Source organism: Microtus oregoni, unplaced genomic scaffold (assembly GCF_018167655.1).
Source record: "Microtus oregoni isolate MIOR12 unplaced genomic scaffold, Mior012 000020F_ref0000438, whole genome shotgun sequence".
NCBI lineage: Eukaryota > Metazoa > Chordata > Mammalia > Rodentia > Cricetidae > Microtus > Microtus oregoni.
The window spans coordinates 13448359-13465449 of record NW_024543079.1 but is presented as its reverse complement, the minus strand read 5'-3'; the positions used below and the strand labels follow the sequence as shown (position 1 = coordinate 13465449).

The window sequence follows — 17091 nt, the reverse complement described above, 5'->3', positions numbered from 1 at the left end:
AGCTTCATGTGGGTTCTGGAACTCAAACCTGGGTCCTCTGGGAGAGCATGTAGTGCTCTTAACCATTCAGCCATCTCTCCAACCCCTGCTATCTCTTTTTATTAGGGTTCTTTCCACTGGTCATGTTTTGGTGTGTGGTTTCTACCTCTTTTGAAAGACAGGGTCTTACTATGTGGTCAGGGTTGGTCTTGAATTAAAATTGCAATTGTCACCAGGTGGTGGTGGCACATGCCCTTAATCCCAGCACTCAGAGGCAGAGGCAGGTGGATCTCTGTGAGTTCGAAGCCAACCTGGTCTGCAGAGCGAATTTCAGGACAGCCAGAGCTACAGAGAGAGACTGTCTTAAAAAACAAAAACCAATCAAAACATTGCAGTCCTCTTAGTATTCCAAGGCCTGTTATTACAGATGTGTGCTATCATGCCTGGCTTCTCTTCACTTGTATTGTTTGTTTGTTTCTTTCTTTCTTTTTAAATTATGCGAATATGTGTGCCTGTTAAGTGCAGGTGCCTGAGGAGGCCAGAAACATCAGAACCCCTGGAGCTGAAGTCGTATACACATGGTTGTGAGCTGCCCAACATGGTAGTGGGAATCAAACTCAGCTCTCTGTAAGAACAGTATGTGCTCCTTGCTGCTCAGCCATCTTTCCGTCTTCCCCACCTTTCTTTTCTTTCTTTTGTTTTTTTGAAGGTGAACTAATGTTTTCATTTGTTCATTGCTTGCCTTTGAGGTATTCTTCAGCGACATCTTTCCCTTGATTCTATGTCATGGTACTTAACCACAGCACAGCTGCAACCAGTCCCTTCACAGGGCTTCCTATCTGGGTCAGTTTTGCATAGGCTTGTCCATTCCTCTAGGTTCTTTTTTTCATCAGTCCTAATTATTAGGTTATTTGGTGTTTAGAACAAAGGATCTCCCCACACTTACATAATGTAGGCTTATCACAGATGGGTGCAAGCACACAAAGATAAACTGGGCGCTTGTCCAAGAGTTGGCGGCTTTGTGAATTCACACATCCAGTAGCAATGCCCCCTCTTTAGCCCTGGTGGTGGGTTAGGGGAGAAGCCGAATCTTGAAAACACCTAAGCTTATGCTTCTGTATGACTTGGCGATGGCAGACTTTATTTCTTATGCTGTTTCATATATTTATTATTTTAAAGCAATCTTTCTTTTCTAAGAATTTTGTATATGTTTGTGTATTTATGTGTATGTGAGAGCAGAGTGAACATAGATTTATTATGGCAAAGTGAGGAGGATCTCCTGAGTGGGAGGGGCTACTAAGAAGGATTACCTTCCATTCTGAGTTTTCCACAAACATATATCAAATGGCATTACACTGACGGCTGTGGAGAGAACAGAACACACAGATCCCTGATGAAGTTGAGAGATACTCAAGGATTTGGTATTGGCCTTAATGGCCAAGTGTTGTTAATCATATGATCTTAGGATTCCTGCCTTTGCCAATTGCTCAGTTTATTCAGTGATTTACTGTGTGCCAAGCTTAAATCTAAAAACTTTGCACGCAACACCGTACAGCACTCTGAGTTGCTTACTTTTTTTTTTCTTTTGATTTTTTTGAGACAGGGTTTCACTGTGTAGCTCTGGCAATCCAGGAACTTGCTTTGTAGACCAGGCTGACCTTGAACTCAGAGAGCTCCGCCTGCCTGGGGATTGAAGGCTTATGCCGGGGACCCAGCTAAGTTACCTACTTTTATTATGCACATGCACATTTTATGTATGAGACAATAGGCCCAAAGCATGTGACTTAAGGTACATGAAGTTACAGTTAGTTAAGTGCTAAGTATGGGATCTATTTCTTTTTTCTTCCTCCCTCCCTCCCTCCCTCCCTTCCTGCCTTCCTTCCTTTTTTTGAGACAGGGTTTCTCTGTATAACAGTTGTAGCTGTCCTTAGGTCACTTTGTAGACCAGGCTGGCCTCAAACTCAGAGAGATCTGATGGCCTCTGCCTTCCAAGTGCTGAGGTTAAAGATGTGTGCTACCACTGCCCAGTGATCTATTTCTTATTTATTTATATTGAGGGTCTCATGTAACCCAGGCTGGCCTTGAATTTACCATGTAGCAAAGGATGCCTCCTGACCTTCCTGCCTCTGTTTCCCAAGTGTTGGGATTGTAGGTATGAATCTTCATGCCCTGCTTGAACTTGGGATTTGAATATAGATAGTTTTAACTAACTGGCCACAGTGGTGCACACTTAGAGTCCTAGTATTCTGAAGGCTGAAGTAGGATGGTTGCTGGAAGTTTGAGGACAGCCAGTGCTACAAAATAAGACTTGCCTTGAAAAGTAAAAGAGGGCTGGAGCTTTAGCTCTCTGATGATTGGACATAGAAAACAACATTAACAGTAATAGGTATTCTGGCTTCTGAAACGTACCCGTGGCATGACTACTTTTATTATTATTTAAAAATTTTTGTTTTTTATCAGTATATATGTATGCTTGAGTGGGTTTGTTCACGTGAGTTTAGTATTCTAGAAGGATGTTGGATCTCCTGGAACTGGAGTTACAGGTGGTTGTGAGCCCCTTGATTGTGGGTCTGGGAACCAAACTCCAGTCTTCTGCAAGAGCAGGGAGTGCACTTTACACTGAACGCTGAGCCATCTCTCTAACTCTGGCCTTTAGGCTTTTTTTTTTTTTTTTCCGCTAGACAATATGGGATTTTTTTTTTTTTTTTTTTTTTTTTTTTTTAGATTTAGGTCTGGTACTTTTCTTGTAGCTCAGGCTGGTTCAAACTCACAGTAATCCTCCTGCCCTCCTGAGTGCTGGAATTAGATATACATCTGACTCATTTTTGTGTGTGTTTGGACTTTGTTTGAACCCAGAATTGAATCATGCTAGACTGGACTCTTGTCAGTGAGCTATGCCTCCAGCCCCTAGGTATGGCTTTGAGCCCATGCTTAGTCTTGTACCTGGAACAGAGAGCAAAGTCCCTGCAATTAGTTATCATAGGAAGACATTTACTTTGTACAAAGTTCATGTAAAAATCCCTGTGGAAAAACAGGGAATTTCATAAGGGGCATGTGAGAAGTTTCACAAAGATGACATGTTGTTCAGATACTGCCAGTTGAGGTGGTTTCAGTGGTGATTGGACATGCATATCCATCCAGTCTTTGGGAGCTGCCATTCCAGTGGAGGGAGCAGACCACAGAAGACAGAATGCATGGACTGGTTTCAGTTGGGATCAACTGATGCTTTTTTCATGGTAGGTTAGCATTTACTGGAGGAAGCCCTCAAAGATGAAGTGCCATTGTCATCACATCAACATGTTTCCCTCCCTCTGCTGATGTTTACCTTGGTCGTCTGTAGGGTTTCTCCAGTATAAAGTTTCCTAGTTCCTTCACAGCTTGTAAAGAACTTACTTTCTTACAGAGAAACCCTGTCTCAACCCCCCCCCCCCCAAAAAAAAAGAACTTACTTTCTTTGGCCCACATTTAAAGAGTGGAAAGTTTTGGTCCATCCCATTATCCATCCATCCAAGAAAGGGGGGCAGGCAGAACATGCATGGCTGTGGTGCATTTGTGGAGGTTAGAAGCTAATTATTTAGTAATTTCTTTTCCTCCACTTTTATGTCAGTTCCAGGAATTGAACTCAGGTTATCAGGCCTCAGAGCAAGTGCTCTTATGCCCCTGAGCCATCTTTTCCTCCCTGGTTCACTATTTGAGAGAGGAATACCTACAAAAATTATTTGCTTGATTGCTTGATTAAGGGTCTCACTCAGTGCCAGGCTCACCTTAAACTATCTTCCTACTTCAGCTGGAATTATAGGCACGTGCCACTGTGCCCAGTCTCCTTTTATTTCGTTCTGTCAGTATGACTGAGGTTTCTATTATATATATATATGTTCAGAATCTTGATTGTAGGAGTTGAGAACACGGAGGGTCTGTCATAACCGGGGTCACAAGGCAGTTATGACAGAGGAAGAAGGGCCAGGAAATTGAAGGGTATTTTTAAGGAAGTGAGACAAGAAGATGAGATGGTTTCAGGATATGAGAGTGAGAGCTGGAGGAGGCAGGACATCAGCAGTATTCTAAGCTTGAAAACCCTGTATGTTAGAGAGTATAGAAAGAGAACTAAGCAGGAGTGGTGGGAGAAGGGCCTGGCAGGGGAGGTTTAAATAGAAGAGAGATGTATTCATCTCTGGTAGGAGTAGGAAAATGATACTGTTTGGTCTCTTTTTGTTTTGTTTTGTTTTGTTTTTCTTTTTTAAGACAGGATTTCTCTGTGTAGCCCTGGCTGTCCTGGAACTCACTGTGTAGTCCAGGATGGCCTCAAACTTAAGAGATCTATCTGCCTGCCTGCTTCTGCCTCCTGAGTGCTGGGATGAAAGGCATGTGCCACCATTGTCTGGCTCTCTGCTAACTCAGTGCTAACTCAGGCCTGTGCCTGGTACTAATGGGAGGATCTCAGGGCTTGCTATACTATACTGAGCATTGCTGATGAGTGGATAGAGTGGAAAGGTGGATTCAGGATCAAGACCCTACCTGAATTGAAGCTATCAGATGTTGATTAGCAGAGCTGGGAAAGGAGTAAGGAAGGCTGTCCCCAAAACCAGTAGAGTTTTCCCAAAGCTGGCCCTTTCTTTTTGCCAAATAGTCTTCCATCCCCATCCTCTCTCCAGCAAAGGTTGCTGATGACTTGGGTGTTGCTTTTGTGCATAGAAATGCCTGGCTTCTGCTGTGTGTTCTGAGCCAGGAATAGAGGCATGCTTGGATTTCTGAAGCACAAGGAGTTGTTATATGTTTGCAGAAAGACTATTTATGTAAGGAACAGTCTGGAAGCAGCCAGGATACCCAAACCCAGGACAAAAAAAAAAAAATGAGGCAAATTCTGGGGTAGTCTAGATAGACTACTAGGTAGCTATGAGGAGAGGCCCTCTGTAGATATATCTGTCACTACTGGATAGTTGCGAGGACATACTGGCTATGTATGTGTTACTACTCAGTTATATACATGTGAGTTCATAACACGAGTATCCTCGATGGGTTCAGCTGTTGCAGGAATTACATGCTGATCTTGGTTACTCCTGCTAGTCACTGAGTTTTCTTTTCCTCAGATGTAAAATGGATGTAGTGATGGTAATAATTGCTAAGTCCTCATGGACTGTGGTAAAGTCATGTGAGATTCCTTACATAAGGGTCCTTTGTGAACTCTGTAGCAAGCCATGCACATGAGTGTTTTTGTTTTTGCTTTTGTGTTTTAGAGGTCTCACTATATAGTGTTGGCTGGCCCAGGACTCAGTCTGATGACCAGGCTGGCCTCGAACTCTGCCTCCCAAATGCTGGGATTAAAGGCATTCACCACCATGTCCTGTTGTATTTTTAGTATTATTATTATTAAATTAAAAAGATTGTTCTTTAAACCTAGCAATTGGGAGGCAGAGGGAAATGGATCTCTCTGAGATTGAGGCCAGCCTGGCCACAAAGAGTTTCAGGACAGTCAGGACTGTTACACAGAGAAGCCCTGTCTCAAAAAATAAAGTCAACAATAACAACAACAAAACTAGTTTGTGTGTTTGGAGAGAACAACTTGCAGGTGTCATTTTTATCCTACTACTATGTGGGTCCCAGGAATGTAACTCAGGTGTCATGCTTAGTGGGAAGACCATTCTCTGTCTGCTAAGTCATAGTCATCTTGAGGGCAATTGTTTGTTTTTGAGATAGAGTCACTTGCTCTGTAGTCCAGGCTAGCCTCAAAATCTGGGCAATCTTTTTGTCTAAGACTCTCCAGTGCTAGGATTGTAAGTATGAGCCACTACACCCAGTTTACACTTACACATATGTTATTCATAGGTCGTGATTTCTGTTTACTCCAGGAATTATAAACTAGTGACTGTTGTCAGTTGGAGTCGGTCCCAACTGTTTTTTATCTTTGCAGCACCGGGAATGGTGCCCAAGGGATTGCACGGGCTAATGCATGCTCAACTGGGCCACATCCCTGGGGTAGGTTTTCCAAAGGAAATCTCCACCCCACACCACCTTTAGGTCCTTCCTTCACTTGCTGCTTTTTTTGTGTTTGAAGTTCATGGGTGTGGGCGGGACCAGACCCCCATCCAGCATTGCCAGTTGCTGTTCTGTGAGCAAACCTGAGCATCAAGCCAGCCTTCCTTGGGATTGGGAGCTTACAGTATGAACAAGTCAGCATTGTATTCCTGAACTAGACCTGGCTGCTTCTGCCCGGCTGGAGATACCTGTGGAGTCAGCCTTTCCCAGTACTTGGCAGGGGCTTTGGGTGTCGTCCTCCCTCCCCCCACCAGCCCTCTCCTTTCCTTGGTGAGTTTGTCTGGTAGCTTTCAGAAGTGTTTCTCAAACTGGAAAACCCCAGGTCTGGAGCCTCTGACTTACAGTCTCTACTTCTAGAAAACCTGAGTCCTGCAAATGCTACATTGTTAGTTCTTAATTGTATTCTAACAAGTCTTCTTAGAATTTAGTGGTTTGAGGTTTGAAACAAAGTTAAACATTTATTTTCCTCCAAGTTTCTGTGGGTCAGAATTCAGCTAACTGGGAGGTTTTGGTTCAGCCTTGCAGTTGAAAGTGGCTTATTCATAGAGTCGGGACTGTGGTGTGGTTCCTCAGGTGACACCTCGATTCCCCACCATATAATATAGGCCTTTCCATAGGAATTTATACTGTTTTCACAATGTAGTACCTGGTTGTTCTTGCCCTTCCCTAATGGGAACCCAAGAAAGACTATATAGGCAAAAACAACAGTACTGTGTGTACTAAAATACATATAATTTGCTGGGTGTGGTGGCACATGCCTGTAATCTCAGCCCTCAGGGAGCAGAGGCAGGAGGCCAGCCAGATCAGTTCTCTGCCAGTTAGGGCTACACAACAAGACCCCTCCAAATAATCCACCCCCCCCCCAAATCCCAAGAAAATAAGTTGATTATGTTCTCTTCAGTATTTAAGTTTTAGGGATTAACTCAGGTTTTTGGGCTTGGCAGTAAGTGCCTTTACTGACTGAGCCATATCATCAGCCCCAGGTTACTTTTTTTTTTTTTTTTTTTTTTTTTTGGTTTTTTGAGACAGGGTTTCTCTGTGGTTTTAGAGCCTATCCTGGAACTAGCTCTTGTAGACCAGGCTGGTCTCGAACTCACAGAGATCCACCTGCCTCTGCCTCCCGAGTGCTGGGATTAAAGGCGTGCGCCACCACCACCCGGCTTCCAGGTTACTTTTTGACCATTTTAAATTTGTAGTTCTATAATATTCATTTATTTTATGGTGAAGATGTTTAAAATTAGGCGGTGTAAGGCACCTAAATGGTGAGATGAAAATTATCTCAACTATAAATCAACATACAGCAAACATGCAGGACCTATTATTTACTTTATAATGTGTGGGTGTTTTAACTGTATGTATATTTGTACACCATGCCACTTGTGTGCCTGGGGCCCACAGAGACCATCAGATCCCTTGGAGCTGGAGTTACAGATGGTTGTGAGCTGCTGAGTGAGTGCTGGAATTGAACCATTGTCCTCTGGAAATGCACCAACAGGAACTTTTGTGTGACCCAGCTTTGAAAGTCCCACACCATTCCTTTTGCCATATTCAAGCAGCGGATAATGAGACCCCACATTTTGAAGGCAGGGGTGTCCACCTTTTGTCATAGGTTCTGTTTTCCTCTGGTGTGAGAGCTTAGGTAGTGAAAACGTTGCGTGTTCAGATGACTCCTGTGCTTTTGGTGTCCATTTACGGTCTTGATGATTCATCTCTAGTCTGTTCTGAATACTGGCTCAAGGTCAGATTAGAAGAATTTGTGGGCACCCTGGCTTCAGGGCAGGCTGTTCTGTTCTGCCTGACATTGAGTTCAGTTACCTTTCTGCCTCTGGAGCATCAGGAAACAGGATCTCTCAAAGTCCATGTGCATGTATTTTAATATCAGAGGATGTCTTATGCTTTCTTTGGAGAAAGCTTATATTCCCTCTCTCACACTCACACATATAGGAGACAGAGAGAGGAATAGTTGTACATGTAGGGAGACAATTTAAGGACCATTGGGAAGGAAAGCCAACTTTGTATGAAGAGGGTTTGGGGACTGGCAATCCTGCTGAGAAAGGTAGCTGAGTTGTTAGATTAATTTTTCTGCTTTGGTCCTAAGTAGAGGAATTAAGCTATAAACGATTGTGGAATCGTACTAAGCTTGACTTCTGCTACCCAAAGATTACGTATGTTTTAGAAGGGCTAATGCCTGCAGCTGTTTTCACCTTTGTAGTGTTCTTTAAGATGAGTCTGTTCTGCCGTGCATGTTTGACAAGTTTTGGGTTTCATAGAACGGAGCTTCTTCATACTTTAAAAATTACAATGAAAGTATTGGTTAAAAGCAAAGTTTTGCCTATCTTAAGCTCACAGACGTTTTGAAGTCATTGCAGTGGCTGTTGGGAAGAGGTCACACGTGAAGGTTGATTGCAGACAGTTGCTTCAGTTGTTCTTGATGATATGGCTTCTTGAACTTTTTATATGTTTTCTTATTGATACTTATTGAGCTCTACATTTTTCTCTGCTCCCCTCCCTGTCTCTCCTTTCCCCCTTCAATCCTCCCTCAAGGTTCCCATGCTCCCAATTTAGTCAGGAGATCGTGTCTTTTTCTACTTTCTACTTCCCATGTAGATTAGATTTATGTAAGTTTCTCTTAGTGTCCGCATTGTTGTCTAAATTCTCTGGGATTGTGGTTTGTAGGCTGGCCTTTGCTTTATGTTTAAAAACCACCTATGAGTGAGTACATGTGATAATTGTCTTTCTGTGTCTGGGTTACCTCACTCAAAATAATGTTTTCTAGCTCCATCCATTTTCCTGCAAAATTCAAGCTGTCGTTATATTTTCTGCTGTGTAGTGCTCCATTGTGTAAATGTACCACATTTTTCTTATCCATTCTTCGATCGAGAGACATTTAGGTTGTTTCCAGGTTCTGGCTATGACAAACAAAGCTGCCATGAACATAGTTGAGCGCATGTCCTTGTGGCACGATTGAGCATCCTTTGGATATATACCCAACAGTGGTATTACTGGGTCTTGAGGAAGGTTGTTTCCTAATTTTCTGAGAAATCGCCACACTGACATCCAAAGGGACTGTACCAGCTTTTATTCCCACCAGCAATGCAGAAGTGTGGGGTTACAAAGTCAGTTGAGTGACTCATAGTTACATTTTTTTTTAGATATTTATTTATTATGTATACAATGTTCTGTCTCTGTGTATGCCTGAAGGCCAGAAGAGGGCACCAGATCTCATTACAGATGGTTATGAGCCACCATGTGGTTGCTGGGAATTGAACTCAGGACCTTTGGAAGAGCAGGCTATGCTCTCAACCACTGAGCCATCTCTCCAGCCCTCATAGTTACATTTTGAAGCTGGACATTCCATCTTCCTTTTCCTGTCTGTGAATGGAACACTCACAACTCACCTGCTAATTCCTAGCCCTTCTAGCCTCCTTGCAGCTGTCCAATTGTTGAGGCTAAGCCTGATAAATTATTTGGTGAAAGCAGTTATTATCATTAATCTGGAGTTCAACCTGATATCTAAAGCTTAGTCAGCTACTGAATCTAGTTTGCCTTGAGGGTGGGGGTGTGTGTGTGGGTATGGGTGTGTGTCAAAACATGCATGTGTATGTTCTTTTTGGAGGCCTGTAGTTGACTGACAACATCAAAGGCACTTAATAAAGCCCTGTGATTGATGAAACTAAGCTGTGCCCAAGGCAGGTAGCAACTGTGATCTTCTAAGTTCTACTGGATTAGTCTCTAATATTAAGTCCTACTGGGACGATGTTTAAAAATGGTCATTACTGCTTCCTGTTTTCTTTTTTTTTTTTTTTTTGGTTTTTTCGAGACAAGGTTTCTCTGTGGTTTTGGAGCCTGTCCTGGAACTAGCTCTTGTAGACCAGGCTGGTCTCGAACTCACAGAGATCCGCCTGCCTCTGCCTCCCGAGTGCTGGGATTACAGGCGTGCGCCACCACCGCCCGGCCTTCCTGTTTTCTTGACACACAGATAGGTCCCCTCACCGAGGAGTGCATCTTGTCACTTATTTTTAATTTTTATTTTAAAAATATTTATTTAATATTTTGTTTTTCAAGACAAGGTTTCTTTGTGTGTCCCTGGCTGTCCTGGAACTCACTCTGTAAACCAGCCTGCCCTTGAACTCAGAGATCCACCTGCCTCTGTCTCCCTGCTGGAATTAAAGCTGTGCACCACTACTTCCTGGGTTTATTTTATTTTTTATGAGTATGTGTGCACCTGAATGTGTTTTAAGCCAATGGAGGAGTCTGCAAGGTCAGAAGAGGTGCATTGGATCCCCTGGAACTGCAGTTCTAAGTTTCTGCGTGCTCTTATCTGCGGGACAGTTTTTCTAGCACCTGTTCTGTCACAGAAGACAGAAGCACTTTCAGGAAAGTGTCCCTTGACTACTGTTGAGTTTCCTGGAAAGTTGCCTGTAGGTCTGCAAACAGTTGGAATACCCCAGCACAATACACTTTTCTTGTAATTCCAACACTTGAAAGGTAGACTGCAAGTTCAAGGCAGCCTGGCAATAGTATAAAACAACAGAAACATTTTCTCTATGAATTTGAGGCCAGCTTGGATCATTCCAGACCAGTTTAGTCTGCATAGTGATCTCTGTCTCCAAAAACAAAAATTTTACTTATGGTTGGAGAGATGGCTCAGTAGTCAAGAGACTGGCTGCTCTTCTGCAGGACCTGGGTTCAATCCTAGCATCGATATGGCAGCTAACAACTATAATTCCAGTTCAGGGCATCTAGTACTAGTACTCTCTTCTGACATTCATGGGTACCAAGTGCATATGGTGCACACAGACAGATATGTGTGGGCAAAACCCCCGTACACATAAAATAAAAAGAAATAAATTTATTTAATTACTTAGAAATTGTGTATATATGCTTGTGTCTGTGTGGATATGTGCACATGTGAATGAGTACAGGTGCTCTCAGAGTTCAGAAGGTTTTGGAGCCTTTAGAGCTGGAGTTTCTGGTAATGATGAGCCACCCAGTGTTGGTGCCAGGAACCAAAGTTGGGTCTTCTGCAAGAGCAGTATGAGTTTTTAACTGCTAAACCAGGTCTCCCGGGCCAGCAGAGTCTCTTATAGCCCAGGCTGGTTTCCAGTTTGCTATGTGTGTGGTTGAAAGAGACCTTGAATATTCTTATCTATCTCTAGGGTACTGGATTACAGACTCATGCTATCACATCCAGCTTTGTTTTGTTTAGAGACAGTATTTTCCTTTAAAACACTTTATTAAATTATTTATGAAAAAAATTATATTGCCAGGTGGTGGTGGTGCACACCTTTAATCCCACCACTTGGGAGGCACAGGCAGGTGGATCTCTGTGAGTTAAAGGCCAACCTGGCCTACAAGAGCTAGTGCCAGGGATAGGCACCAAAACTACACAGTGAGAGCTGGGCAGTAGTGGTGCATGCCTTTAATCCCAGCACTTGGGAGGCAGAGGCAGGAGTATCTTTGTGAGTTCGAGGCCAACCTGGTCTACAAGAGCTAGTTCCAGGACAAGCACCAAAGCTACAGAGAAACCCTGTCTCAAAATTAAAAAAAAAAAGATAAAAACAAACAGAAAAATAATTTATGTTTGTGTGTACATGTACACAGTGGTATACATGTGGAGGTCAGAGAACAACTTGCTGGAGTTGGCTCTCCTTCCATCATGTAGGTCTCAGGGATTGAATTCAGGGCATCAGGCTTCTTGGTGGCAGGCACCTTTACCTGCTGAGCCATCTCTCCAGACCAAGTCTTGCTTTGTATTTTATGCTGGCCTTGAACTTGCAGTGGTCCTCCTGCTCTAATTCTTCAGTGCTTGGATTACAGGTGTATGCTACAGTACTAGCTTCTTTGGGTTGGGGTGGAGGTTGGGGGGCAGGCAGGCAGTATTTGGCTACATAGCTCCAGGCTGGGCTACAATCTTCTGCCTCATGAGTGCTTAGGATTACAGGAGAGTGCCACTATGATACTCAGCTTCTTTGAGTGTTTAAGCCCCAGAAAGATTGAACACAGGGAAACAGACACTTACGAAACAGAAAGGATTGAAGTTGTGAGACTCAAGGAGGCTGTCCTTAGGGTCCCGATTTGAGGGTCTATCACTGGAGCCTCGACAACCAGGAAGCCATTATTGGCATTGCCACCCACACTACTGCCCTCTAACACTGAAGTAGCAACTGGTGGCCAGATATTTGCTATTGAAAAGCAGCGGCAGCCACATCCGGGAACTCCTTAGTGTTCTGGGATCAAAGGCCAAGCTATTGAGTCGGGAGCTACATTTTAACAAACTCTCCAATGATTTACTTGTGTGTGGTTGGTCTGCTCACACAACTATGGGTCATCTTGATTGCTTATTGGAAGGGAATGAAGGACTATTGTTTGTTTTCCCAACTCAATCAGGAAGGGTGGAATGGGGACTGAAAGAGCACATAGACTGAGTGAGCTACACTTCTTCATCCTCCAGATATGATTTACATATTCACCTTTTTTAAAATCTGTTTTTCTTTTTTCTCTTTTTTATTTTTTTGTTTTTGATTCATATTCACCTTCTTTAAAAGCAAGTAATAGCATGTGTGATGGCACATGCCTTGGATCCCAGCACACCGGAGGCGTGGGTAGGTAGATCTCTGTGAGTTCAGGTCCAAGTCAGGGCTACTATGTAGTCCTGTTTCAGAAAAACAAATGAACAAAAACCATACTAGTAATAGAGCCTGTGAGATGATTCAGCCGCTCAAGGTACTTACCATCAAGTTTGACATCCTGAGTTCTGTTCATGGGATCCAAACACTGGAAGAACTGATTTCCAAAAGTTGTCCTTTGACATGCCCTGTGTGCTGTGGCATACATGAATATACACAATTAATACAATGTAATAACAAATTCAACACTTCATATAGCAGTACATCACGGGAGCTTTCTGCATCAGGGTCTGCAGAGTCATTTTATTCTTTTCAGTATCTGCACAGAACTTCCATTATATGGCTTTAAAATCTCAGGAACAGCTTGACATGCTGGTACTCACATAATCCTTGCATTTGGAAAGTAGAGGCAGGAGGATCAGGAGGTGATTTTTAGTGTTTGAAACTAATGTGGGCCATATGAGACCCTGTCTCAGAAAACCAACCAAAACAAGCAAACATAACTAAACAAAAACCTAACCTGATGAGGCTGTGTTATAGTCTATGGGCACATCCTAATAGAACTAGGAGTTCACGTTTGCTTCTTGCCTCCTTATGCGCAGGCCCTGTGCATATGTCATCTCTTCTAACTGGTACTATAACCAACTTTACATGAGTGAGCTCAGGCTCTGAAAGGTTAATAGTCGTCCATCAACTAAGAGAGCGCCCTGTTGAGATATTTTTAGAGGTCTAAGTGTGTGTCCTTATCAGCATGCACATGGAGGTCAGAGGTGAACATTTGGAGTTTCTTCTCCTTCTAGTGTGGGTTCTGGGGGTGGAACTCATCAGCCTGTGTGGCAAGTGCTTTTACCATCTTGTTTGCTTCATATTAAGACTTTTATTATTTATTGTTTGTTTATTTCTGAGATGAGTCTTCAGTCCCGGTTTCATGGGACTCCCTGGGACTCATGCCACTTCCTCCTTCTCCCACTGTGAGGAACTGTAATTGCAGGTGTGCCTCAGCCTTGCCCCATGAGACTTGAATCCAAGTCTGCTATCTTCTATATAATTTATTTGACACAGCATCTCAAAGTGTTAGGAGTGTTGTTTTTGTTTTTGTTTTGTGTCTTTTTGAGACAGGGGTCTTCAAGAAGCCCTGGCCTCAGATTGCAGCAATCCCTTTACCTTAGCCCCCGAGTGCTGATGCTACAGGCTAGTACTCATGCCTGACTTCAAAATGGTGAGACTTTGGTGCTGGAGAGATGGCTCAGCAGTTAAGAGAGCTCTTGCTGCTTTTCTAGAGAACCTGTGCTTGATTACTTAGCACCTGTGTGGTGGCTTAGACCCATCTGTAACTCCAGTTCCCGAGAATCCCACTTCCTTTTGACCTTCATGGGCTCCACCAGGCACCCAAGTGATACACAAACATACATACAGGCAAAAATCTGTACAAGTAAATAAATCTTTAAAAGCAAATATCAAAATTCAAAAAGAACAGCAAAATGGGCAGCCTTAAATACTTTGTCTTATGCTCTGTGAAAAGAGACTTGGTTGTTTTGGCAAGCATTTAGGTAATTTCTCTTTTTTCTCACTCAGGTATCCAGCTCACATTGAAGACATTGACTACGAAGAAGGGAAAGTTCTCATCCATTTCAAGCGCTGGAACCATCGTTACGATGAGTGGTTTTGCTGGGACAGTCCTTACCTCCGCCCTTTAGAGAAGATCCAGCTGAGGAAAGAAGGCTTGCACGAGGAGGATGGCTCTTCTGTGAGTAGCGAATCCGTGGAGTTCTGTAGTGTAGACTGCTGAGCCTCAGGCAGTGTGTGTGTCTGGTCTTTGCTCTCTAGTAGGCAAGTCAGAACCCACTGGTGAGCAATCCTTGGCTTGTGATGGTAACCATGTGCAGTCTAGTTTTTTCTTGTTTGATGCAGTTGATGTCATAGAAGCTCACTTATATTGGGTTCCATCCATATGAATAAGGTTTTATGTCTCTTTCAGAGAGCACTGTTTTCCTAGTGTCTGAAGTACTATCGGGTTCATAGTAAGTCTTCAGGAAATATTTCTTTTTTTTTTTTAAGATTTATTTATTTATTATGTATACAGTATTCTCAGTACTCTTCCTGCAGGCCAGAAGAGGGCATAGATCTCATTACAGATGGTTGTGAGCCACCATGTGGTTGCTGGGAATTGAACTCAGGACCTTTGGAAGAGCAGGTGGTGCTCTTAACCACTGAGCCATCTCTCCAGCCCCCTTCAGGAAATATTTCTATAATAAACCAGGTACTCCTAGTACTTAGGAGGCCAGGGTTCATGGATTGCTGTGTGTTTGAGGCCAGCATGGGCTACAAAGTAAGACCTGGTTTTAAACACCCCCATACCTCCTCTGCCAGGAATGGTGATATATGCTTCTGATCCCAACCCTGAGAATGTGGAGGCAGAGGGGTATCAAGAGGTCAAGGACTCTGTCCAAAGAACCAAACCAAACCAAACCAAACCAGTGGCACTCATAACTCAGAGGCAGGACACTTCTACAGCTCGAGGCCACCCTGGTTTACATGGCAGGCTCCAGACCAACCAGAACTACATAATGAGACCCATCTTAAAACCAACAATAAATAAAACTAGCCCTCTACCAGACTGTGATATAATGAATGGATGATTGAAATCTAGAATATTGCATACTAGATAAAGTAGCCATGAAGACCCTTTGCTGTGCTAATCTCCAGTTATTTAAGTAGCCATTTTATATGTGGATCCTGAGCTTATTATACAGTCTTTTATTAACCCTAGAGAACTTGGATTTGATTGGACTGTTTTGGCTTTTCTAAATTTCCTTACTGCTCCTGGAGCTTTGACTGCCTTCAGAATGACACACAAACCTTTACTTTTGTTTAAAACAGACATTGAGACATTTGTGGTAGCCCTTGCTTTGGGATCTGACTCAGCCTGGATTCTGGTTTCCATTTTAACCTCACTGAGGAACTTGAACTCTGGCTGGCCTTTTCGTTTTGCTTTTTTTCCCCTTTGAAATTAGGGGAAATATTGAAATTGTTCAATATTGTTCCATTTGATCATTATGAATGCAAACTGTGTGCTGAGAGAACAGCACAAAATATGAAAGTTGCATGAGCGCCTCCCTTGGGCCTGGTAGTAGTGTGGGTGGCATGAGATGCTGTAAATACTGCTTCCTTGAAGAGGAGTAGCCTCCTTCCTCCCAGCTCCTAAACTAGGTATGTTCTCTGTTAGCACTGGTCTCTCAGATTCCCTTTCATTGTGAATACCAGATAGGGGAAGATTATCTCAGTGCTGTCCTGTACTTGCCCAGTCCTCCCTGACTTAGACGCTCTTATGCTTCAGCCTTTTTATAGAATTTGTTTGTTTGTTTACTTATTTATTTATTTAGTTTGTTGTTTGAGACAGGGTCTCACTATGTGGTCCTACCTATCCTGGAACTCACTATGTAGACCAGGCTTGCCATGAACTCACAGAGATCTGTCTGCTTCTGCTTTCCAACTGCTGGAATTAAAGGTGCGTGTAACAATGCCCAGCTGTTATATTTTTTAACATTTACTTATTTCATTTTACGTGTATGGGGTTTGTATGCATGTATGTATTTGATGCTTTTGGAGGTCAGAAGAAGGCATCAGATCTCTTGGAACTATAGTTTTTTGTTTTTTTTTTTTTCTTTTGGTTTTTTTGAGACAGAGTTTCTCTGTGTAGCTTTGGTTCCTGTCCTGGAACTAGCTCTTGTAGTCCAGGCTGGCCTCAAACTCACAGAGATCTGCCTGCCTCTGCCTCCAGAGTGGTGGGATTAAAGGCATGCGCCACCACCGCCTGGCTCGGAACTATAGTTACAAAGATGGTTGTGAACCACTGTGTGGGTACTGGGAACCAAACTCAGGTCCTCTGCAAGAGAAGCAAATACTCTTTTTTTTTTTTTTTTTTTTGAACAGGGTTTTGCTGTGTAGCTGTCTGTCCTAGAACTCACTCTGTAGACCAGGCTGGCTTGAACTCACAGAGATCTACCTGCTTCTGCCTCTAAAGTGTTTGGATTAAAGGTGTGCCACCACTGCCTGGCTGAAGCAAGTGCTCTTAACCCCTGAGTCGTCTCTCCAGCTTCCACCTTCTCGTATTTGGCTCTGTGTGCTCACCGTCATGTATCTCAATAGCCCATTCCAGGCCACTCTTGTTTATGTGTGTGTGTATACACTCATATATATATTCTCATATGAGTGTTATATGTACTATGTGTGTGCTTTGTGCCTGAAGAGGCTAAAAGAGTTAAGACAGTTTTGAGCTTCTGTGTGGATGCTCAGATCCAAATCTCAGTCCGTTGCCAGAACAGTAAGTCTCATAACTGCTGAGCCATTTATCCAGCCCCAATTGCTATTATTTTTTAATTAAAAATGATATTTGTTTGTGCATGTATGATACACGTGCAGAAAAACTTTCAGGAGTTGATTCTTTCCA

At 43.0% G+C, this 17091-nt stretch overlaps 1 protein-coding gene across 2 annotated transcripts in view; it reads left to right on the top strand.

Annotated features, from left to right (window-relative positions):
• Positions 1 to 17091, top strand: part of Phf20 (PHD finger protein 20) — a 103264-nt gene that overhangs the window by 37183 nt on the left and 48990 nt on the right. For both annotated transcript variants that reach the window (XM_041670340.1, XM_041670339.1), the window contains exon 3: positions 14217 to 14388. In XM_041670340.1, the coding sequence (XP_041526274.1) occupies positions 14217 to 14388 (172 nt within the window). The remainder of the gene's footprint in view (positions 1 to 14216; positions 14389 to 17091) is intronic.